The sequence below is a fragment of the Ruditapes philippinarum genome, unplaced genomic scaffold (genome assembly GCF_026571515.1).
Source record: "Ruditapes philippinarum isolate M1 unplaced genomic scaffold, ASM2657151v2 ctg3097_1_1_1_1, whole genome shotgun sequence".
NCBI lineage: Eukaryota > Metazoa > Mollusca > Bivalvia > Venerida > Veneridae > Ruditapes > Ruditapes philippinarum.
The window spans coordinates 34,078-43,686 of NW_026866212.1; the positions used below are offsets into that span (position 1 = coordinate 34,078).

Consider the following 9,609-nt stretch of genomic DNA (forward strand, 5'->3'; position numbering starts at 1 on the left):
GGATAATTTAGACCGGAGTGCTGACGAAAACAAGACTGACACATTTGATCGCTAATTGCTCAATAATTTCTCCCTTAGTTGACCTTTGTTTTTGGTCATCATTGTTTTTCTCAAGGTGTCAAACTGATGCAGACGAAGTGCCAATGACGTGAGCTCATTAAATTCTGAAAATTACACATGGGACGTTGAATATATGTTGTAACCAATATCTCGCTAAAACCTCGTTATAAACGATATAAAATGAAAGGAAAATAGAAGGGAAAAGGTCGGGACACGGTAGAATGTACATTATAAGCGGTACCTCATTAAAACCAATCTCATTATAAGTGGAGTAGACTGTATTTCATGGAAAAGTATGTCTATAAATAGAGACAAAAAATAAGAACATAACTTGGTTATCTGTTTTAAACTGACATTTATTTAGTAGGTTCTACCTGCATCAAGCTGTCCTACTCGCTAAAAGTACATGTTAACAGGTGTGATATATATGGGTGTTTATATCAGTGTCCAGTAAAGCATAACCGTTTGGTCAGTTATCTCATGGAAACTGCCAATTTAGTTCTATATATATATTTAACTCAATCACTGAAAAAATATGCTGATGTTTTTTAGGCTAGCTTAGAGAAAATCCTTTAGTGAGGGGAGAATTGCTTTAAGAGTAAAATTCATATTTTCATGTTTCAGATTTGAATAAATAATAATGTCTGGTGACGGCTGGAACTTACAGGATGACATCAGTACTGATGATCCGGAGATGAATGCCCTTATCAAGGAAAAAGGATAGACAAAGGAAAGGTCTTGAATTGATTGCTTCAGAGAACTTTGCCAGCAAGTCTGTACTTCAGGCTCTTGGGTCCTGCCTGAATAATAAATATTCCGAAGGCCAGCCAGGACAAAGGTAAAATAATTCATACTACATATGAGAATAATAAAGTTGGGTATTGCTTAGGTTTTGTTTGATAAATTGATTATAGACCTTGTCTCGAACCATTTTCCACTATTATAAAACAAAATTATGTGTAGAATCCAAGAACTCCCATCAAGGCATGCAGTATAAGATGTGAAATACTGTAAATACGTCTGTATTTAAATCAAAGAAGTATGTTTGTGGATGAGTAGCACTTGATGAGGCAGTATATTCAAAAACAGATGTTGGCTGGAATGATTGTTGTATGAAAAATACATGTATAAAGGATCATAAGAATTGTAATCGTTCAAACTTGCAATATTTCAGACTTCCCGAAAGTTGAAAAAAACTGTCAGACATTTGGTCTGACAAACCATGAAAATCTGTCGGACCGAAACGAAATCTGTCGGACCAAGTAAAATTGATCAAAATCAAAGAATAACTTGTGTTTGTATTTCTAAGAAACTTTTTGTTTTTAATTTTTTTCGCCATAAAAATCGGCACATTCCTTACAGCGCATTTTCATCTCCTCCCTATCATACACCAACGATTCACTGTCTTGCTTCTAATTTTCATTAAATTTTGTCTCAGGTCTATTCTTTTTATCCTTTTACTGCTGTTCTGCCTGTTCCTCTGACGTAGATTTTTTATTTTTCCAAGGTTTGGCACCTTTAGCGACGCCATTTTGTATACATGCGGCTTGGATAAAAGCCGGACAGTCGGACCGATCCGGAATAAAAACTCGTCGGACCTGATCAAAATTTATCGGACATGTCCGTCGGACCGACGTATTTCGGGAAGTCTGATATTTGCTGAAAATTGAACTCTTACATTTAAATTGAATCTTTGATTTTAAGTAATGATATGAAGTTGAACAGATTTTTTTTTACATATACAGTTTACCAGTGTTAATATTTCCCCACCCCTCAATAAGTAACTTGCTGTTGTGTTTAACTAAGCACAATGTGCATTACTGTCATTTTTTTTATCAGCAAGTTTAATTTATATTGAGGCCGAGTTGTATCAAGTAATTAGAATACATGTATTTAATTTAATCTGGATTCTATTTTTTTTTACAAAAATGCATCACTTATCAGTGTTGTTTTCCAGGATTTTGGGAACATGACCCATACCCATGGAATTGGGAATTTCAGTGATGTTAAAAATTGGGGGAAAAAACATGATTTAAACTTTGCAGTGATTAAATGGATGCAAAGAATCACTGTCTTAGGATGCCATCTTCAAATGTTTAAGCACCATAACAGTGAAGAAGCCCTTATTTTCAAAGTTTTTAGAATTTGTTATTCAAATTTTTCATTTTGTAACTTTGATTTGTGAATTTTTTTCTGTGGATTGGGAAAATAATATACTATTTTCATTTGGGAATATGACCGAATATCGGCTATAAAATAAGGCCAAAAAAATCCCTGCTTATGAGTTTGTTTAAACTGGAATATACTGTATGATTAATGTAAATATTATGTTACAGATATTATGGTGGAAATGAAGTTATTGACAAGATTGAATTGTTGTGTAAAAAGAGGGCCTTAGAAGCATTTGGTCTAAATCCTGATGAGTGGGGAGTTAATGTCCAGCCTCACTCTGGGTCACCAGCAAATTTTGCAGTTTACACAGCCTTGGTAGGGCCACATGGACGTATTATGGGCCTTCATTTACCAGAGGGTGGACATCTTAGTCATGGATTTATGACACCAAGTAAAAAGATCTCAGCAACATCACTGTTCTTTGAATCATTTCCATATAAACTAGACCCAGTCACTGGAACCATTGATTATGATAAGCTAGCAGAAAATGCCCGTCTCTTTTTGCCAAAGATGATTGTTGCAGGTAATTTATTCATATTTCATAATTATATTATTCAAGACCTCTTTATTCGTTTTGACTTATTTTGCAGGAAAGGTTGATGAAATATGTAATGACAGACTGAAGCATATTGATTAAATTATCTAACTAATTGATTGTGTGTGTATTTAATGAGGGTCCATCGGCCTGTGTAGGGCACAAAAACCATCAGCAACATGCAAGCTCTGAGGGGAAGTGAGAAGTAATTGATTGATACTACCTACATATAAATTTATACACGATAGTTACCGTAATAAAAAACTTTTTTCAGGTTTTTTCCCCCTTTAATAGCAGGGGCAATTTATGAGTGTCTTTGTATATCTGCTTAGGAAAACCAATATTGCTATGTCAATTATTGATAGGAATTGGAAAGCATCTAGTAAACATGCCATTTCTGTGACCTTTTGTGATGACACTTTATTTAGTTTACCTGACCTTCTATCACTGACTGTAAAAGTTGCCAATATTTGGGTACAAAAATTTCAATTTGGATAACTGACCTCTAACTTTGAAAAATGAAATATTGTTTTAAGTATTTATTCCCATCTTCATTGAATTGCTTGGTTAGCTTAATTTATCATCTTTTAATAATGATTTCATTCAAGATGTTTAATTTTTATATTCAATGAATCTTTGTCAGGAATCAGTTGTTATTCACGCCACCTTGATTACAAACGATTCAGAGAAATAGCTGATGAGAATGGAGCATATGTCCTAGCAGATATGGCTCATGTTAGTGGTCTAGTATCAGCTGGTCTTGCTCCTAGTCCATTTGAGTTCTGTGATGTTGTGACCTCAACCACACATAAAACCCTTCGTGGACCAAGATCTGGTCTCATCTTCTTCAGGAAAGGTAATAAATTACTGAATTATAGTGTTCCACAGAAAATATATTGAATTTTTATTTGCTTATGCATGTTTACAATGCTCAACTTGTCAGTGAAAGAAGACAATAAGAACATAAGTTAATAACTTAGTCTAAATAACTTAGTAATTATATTAATATTTTGTGCAAATGTATATTGTGTTTATTTATTCATGTTTAATTGTTACCAATTGGGCTACTTAAAAATCCACAGGTGTACGTAAGGTGAACAAAGATGGAACAAAGGTTATGTATGACATAGAGAAGAAGATAAATGAGGCTGTGTTCCCAGGACTTCAAGGAGGTCCTCACAATCACCAAATAGCAGCTGTAGCAGTGGCCCTGAAACAGGCCAATACACCAGAGTTCAAAGCCTACCAGAGACAGGTTTTGGCTAATGCCCAGGTGATGGCAAAAGAGTTCATTGCAAAGAGTTATACTCTTGTATCAGGTATATGTTTGATGATTTGTCAAATTTTTTTCAAAACTACATAAATTTTAAAAACAACTGATGGTATTCACTTGAAACTTAATACTTTTCTTTAGGGTTGTAATTTGAGGTTACTATCTAGGTCTATAATTCTGGTGTGGAATTTGACAGATTTATGGCTCTTTATTGCTCTCAGAAAAATCCTGTTTGCAGTTTTGAATGTACATTAATTGTTAAATTTACTAATGGTATTCAATTGAAATTTGTCTGGAATTATAATTGATCACAACTGACAAGATTTTTAACTCTTGCATGGATTTTGAATGGCATATGGCCCTTTGTGAACTTAAAAAATTCAAATTGTCAGTGCCAAAGGCTCATGAAAAGGTCATGCGTTTTAAATAAAGTTTACCTTTTTGTTATTTTCTACATTATCATTATCTTGCTTCTCTGAGAGTAGTCAACTGTCCTACTTACAGCTCTTGTTTTGTTATGCTGGTACATATTTATTTTTATTACGGCCCATTTTTATTACCGCCCAGGGAATTCTGTCTTGTGAATGAACTACATGTATCTAACTAGCTTATTAAAAAATCAGAGTTTCTAATTTAGTGCCTGAAATAATATTGAAAGATGTATCATCTACAGTCTTCATCCACCAGTTTAGGTGAAAAGTTGCTAAGTTGGCTTTTGAGTATTTGTGCAAGTAAAGCTGAACCCTCAAAAAATCATGATCAATGTGTTGAATGTTTTTAAACTAATATGCATTTAACAAATCGCTTTGAAATAGGAGGAGCGTAGACGATTACTGAGCTGCTTGACACTTCAAAATTTATTGCAAGCATTTATCGAAAATTAGGGAAACTTTATTTTCGCTTTTTTAAGCGATCCGGGCGAAATGGAGAGAGACAAGGCGACTTAGTCGCCTTAGTCGCTTAGAAACGTGATCCCTGGCTAAGAAATATTTAAGAACATTCTTTTTTGTTATTTAATAGGAGGAACAGATAATCATTTGATCTGGGTAGATTTACGACCAATGCAGATAGATGCTCATCGTGCAGAAACTGTACTGGAACAATTGGGTATCGCACTTAATAAGAATACATGCCCTGGTGATAAAAGTGCACTGAGACCAGGTGGTCTTAGGATTGGTTCACCAGCACTGACGTCTAGAAACTTCAAAGAAGCAGACTTTGTGAAAGTTGCTGGTTTCATTGATCAAGGTAGGATAAGTATTATTTATTAACCTTTAACCTGTGGAATTTTTGTAGTGGGTTTGCCCTGCACACATAGGTTAGGATTGGCTTGGCTCTATTTGGGTAGCAGAGAATGATCACTTACAAATCTAGCTGGTTTAGGATCAAGATTATTGATGTTGGGATTTTTGTTTTGTTTGCTAATATGACGTTTCATGACCAAGTATAATGATGTCCTTCTTTAATTGAATATTCTTAGTAATATTTTTACATTACTAATTATAATACTTTTATAATGAATATGATTATTTAAAAGTGTATGCTAAATACAAAAAATGAAGACATAGAAAATAGTAACATTCTTCCAGAGTGTTTGTTTACAAAAGAACTGCAATTCATTCGGAATACATGTGGAATATTCATCTTGAATTCAAATTATATTCATATTTGTTTGCTGTTAATAGTTATAACTTATAAATCTTAAAACCCTTTTTTAGCTCGACTTTTCTATGAAAAGGGGAGCTATCCTACTCGCCCCGGCGTCGGCGTCACACCTTGGTTAAGTTTTTCGTACCACCCCACTTTATTTCAGAAGTATTACAAGTATGGCTTTGAAACTTACCATACTTGTTCACCATCATAACCTCCATCTACAGACAAGAGTACATAACTCTGTCAAGGTTTTTGACAGAATTATGGCCCTTTTTTGACTTAGAAAGTGTATTGAGCTTGGTTAAGTTTTTTGTACCACCTCACTTTATTTCAAAACCATTGGAGGTATTGCTTTGAAACTGACCATACTTGTTTACCATCACGACCTTCATCAACAGACAAGAGGACATAACTCTGTCAAGGTTTTTGACAGAATTATGCCCCTTTTTGACTTAGAAAATACATTGAATATGGGTAAAATCCACTTATTGCCTTAACCCTTTGAGATATTGCTTTGAAACTTTTAATGCTATTTCACATCATTACCCCCATCTGTACGCAAGAGAAGGTAACTCTGTCAAGGATTTGTTTTAAAAATTAAGGCCTTTTATCGACTTAGAATCTTGGTTAAGTTTTTAGTACCAGTCCACTTTTTGACTGAACTGTTTGAGATATTAATTTGAAAGTTGGAATACTTGTTTACAATCATGATTCCCAAACATGTCCAGGAGAAGGTAATTCTGTCAAAGATTTTATTTGAATTATGGCCCTTAACTGTCAATGTTTTGTATTATAGGCAAGCACTAAAAACTTAAAAAATCTAAAAAAATTCATTCCTATCCACTTGTTCACTTTACCATAAATTATGTCATAATAAAATAATTCTTCACTAAATATCTTAATGCTCATGGCCATTGTTCACTTTAAAAATACAGAGATTCTTGTATTGCCTTTTACTGCAAAAACTTTTTTTATTGGCAAGCAATAAAAAAGTCGAGCGCGCTGTCTTACGGACAGCTCTTGTATCAAATGCCAAGTACTTGTATCTAACTAGTATTTAATACTTACCTTGAATTTGTTACTAATAATAAATGAATGCAATATTTGCTAACAAATCAGTCTATTTTCGTACATATTAAGTAAACTTATTAAATAGACTTCATGAAAGCAAATAAAAAAAACAATTCATTTTTCAAAGTATGGCCAGTTTATTGAAAGTTGCATCAGTTGAAATCAAATACTTTGTCATTTGAATCTATGCCAATTATCCTACAATTTATGTTCATCTAATGACAAACTTTAAACTTACCTGTGAGACTGTGCACCTGCCATATTTGAATGTCAGATAAATCCCCTTCGGACAAAATCCCCTTCATGTATTTTTGTTTATCTGGACATAATCCCTTCCATGGATGGACAATATCTCTTTCAAATATATTTGTTAGGCAGTTGATAATGTACCACAATAATAATGAACACTGCTAAACTAATTAAATTGTTTTAATGATAATTTGGTTGATAATTGATCTGAACAAATAAAAAAATGTTTTATTAAGCTTATATAATTATAAAGGTTAACTTGACACATAATTATAAATCAAAAAAACAAAAGTTCAGTATGAGCGAACGCCAGTAAGTAAGTAAAAGTTCAGTATTCATCAATTTTTATTGAGCATTATATTGAGCAGTCTATTTTCAGCAGACTATACATTATTCATTAATTTTTATGGAGCATAATAATACATTAGAAACCTATGAAACAAGGGGATTTTGTTGAGCCTTGCAAAAACATGGAGGGGATTATGTCCACCCATGGAGGAGATTTTGTCCGGGTATGCGAAGGAGAATTTGTCTGAAGGGGATTTTGTCCGTACACCGCCATATTTATTTCTACATGTAATTACTGATTTTATTATTGTCTGCAGAGTATATGATGTGTATTGTCATACTAAGGTAGTATATAGAGGTGTCGACACCATGTATATGTCGGTTATCTCAATGCATGTATTTGTAACATTTTACGACAGGTCTTTAGCTCAATATTTTAATGTTTTAATGATCCGTAAATTGACTCTGGACACTGAATCGTGCTTCGAACGTTCAGATATCCAGACTGGATGACATCGCTACTTTATATGTTTAAAAAGTTTTGTTACTGCTTGTCTTTATAAATATTTTATTTCTCATCATCAGGAATCAAACTTACTAAAGATATACAAGGAAACTGTGGACCAACATTGAAAGAGTTTAAGGCCAAATTAGCGGAGGATGAAAGTGTGAAAGCCAAGATTTCAGGTTTAAAGAAACAGGTGGAAGAGTTTGCAATACAATTCCCCCTGCCAGGTTTTGACAACTGGTGATTCAAAGATGAATGTCATAAGAGAAAGTGGTCGTGATTTTGCAATAAAAGTGGGACATAATATTATTTTTTTAACATAGGGTAGTTATATCTGGTCATTTTGCATGTGAAAATGTTTCAAAGAAGAAATGAATATTTGGACCAAAGGGGTTTTTTGTATGCTTTGAGCTATTTATTTTTCTAAGTTTTCTTGGCAAGTTTTAGTAATCTATTTAACAGGAAATCCCTTTAAGGTTTATATTTCATATTGAAATCCATAACATGTAACATGTTTAGAAAAATGTTATTTCTTTGTTTCTTGTTTTGTTTGTGTTGGCGCAGTTTGTCAAATAAATCATGTTTTCATTTTATCCTGGCTTAACTAGATACGCTGTTTTACTATTTGTAATTATAATTTGGTGCCATGTGAATTTTTGAAATATTATGAATACTCTTGTTAAATTAATCTGATTTTAAGGCATGTGTTAAGTGTACAGTAAAGCTACTTGTTCTCTGTTTTATGTTCTTGTTTGTTCTAATGTTAGGGGCTGAATTATATTCATTGCTACATCGTATTTTTTCAATAAATTTTTAACATGAAAAATGTATTTTAGCTTGTTAATTTAGCTTATCTATTTTGAGTCCTATACCTGGAAGTACTTTAATATTCACCTTCAAAAATAATGATTAACATATCACATAAAATCTTGAGTCATTTTGATGGGGGTATTGGTCACTCCTGTGACAGTTCTACCTGAGTATAGTACACGTTACATTACAATATTATTTATGCCCCCGCCATAAAATGGCTGGGGCATATAGTGTTACCCTGTTCTGTTGTTTTGTCATCATCAGTTTCCGTTCATTATCTTAGAAACAGTTGCACACATTCAATTTGACATATCATGAGAAAATACAGGTCAAGTTGGAATTTGGTCACTATAAGTTTGATTGACTCCAAATTTGGTATGCAAGCTTTTTACATTGACCTGTGAAGTGCAGAGCTCAAAAATCCATCAGAGTCCTCCATTTGATCTGTTGGTGTAAAACTTTTCCATGGTATTTTTATTTTTCATAATGTAAGTTAACAGTTTTATTAATCCTGACATAACATTGTTGCAATCGGTACAATTGCCACTTAAGGGTTCATTTACATTGCAAGAGCAGTATTTATAAATAACCTACATTTAAGAAGAAAAAGCCTGTCACCTTTATAGTTGACAAGTCGACATATCCACTCGCATAGTTACCCTAGATGCAGGATTCATAATAGAGGTTTACTAGGTATTTCTATGTGCCAAAAATAGAAGATCGTGGGATAATAGTTTTCCACAAAAAGATAGGACGTGTTTTCCTATACATTGATCTACATAGAACAAGTAATTCCCAGAGCAGGGCCAATTCTTTAGGCATACAAAAAGAACATGTGCTTTAAAGCCAGGGATTCAGATTGCAGAAATTAAAATACAAGAAACATGGCAATGCCATGAAACCAGGTTTTCTATTATCACCATTGTAGATAAATATGTTGTAGTTGAAATACAAGTACAAGCAACAAATTGTAACTATGTGCAATGT

At 33.3% G+C, this 9,609-nt stretch overlaps 1 protein-coding gene across 1 annotated transcript; it reads left to right on the forward strand.

Moving 5' to 3' along the window:
• Positions 1-684: 684 nt before the first annotated feature.
• On the forward strand, positions 685-8,635 carry LOC132731723 (serine hydroxymethyltransferase, cytosolic-like). Its single transcript, XM_060717948.1, is given in 7 exon segments — positions 685-771; positions 773-898; positions 2,397-2,755; positions 3,411-3,623; positions 3,850-4,086; positions 5,061-5,288; positions 7,887-8,635. Coding segments are annotated over 7 exon segments (1,401 nt in total). The 5' UTR covers positions 685-700; the 3' UTR covers positions 8,054-8,635.
• The last annotated feature ends 974 nt before the right edge of the window (positions 8,636-9,609 follow it).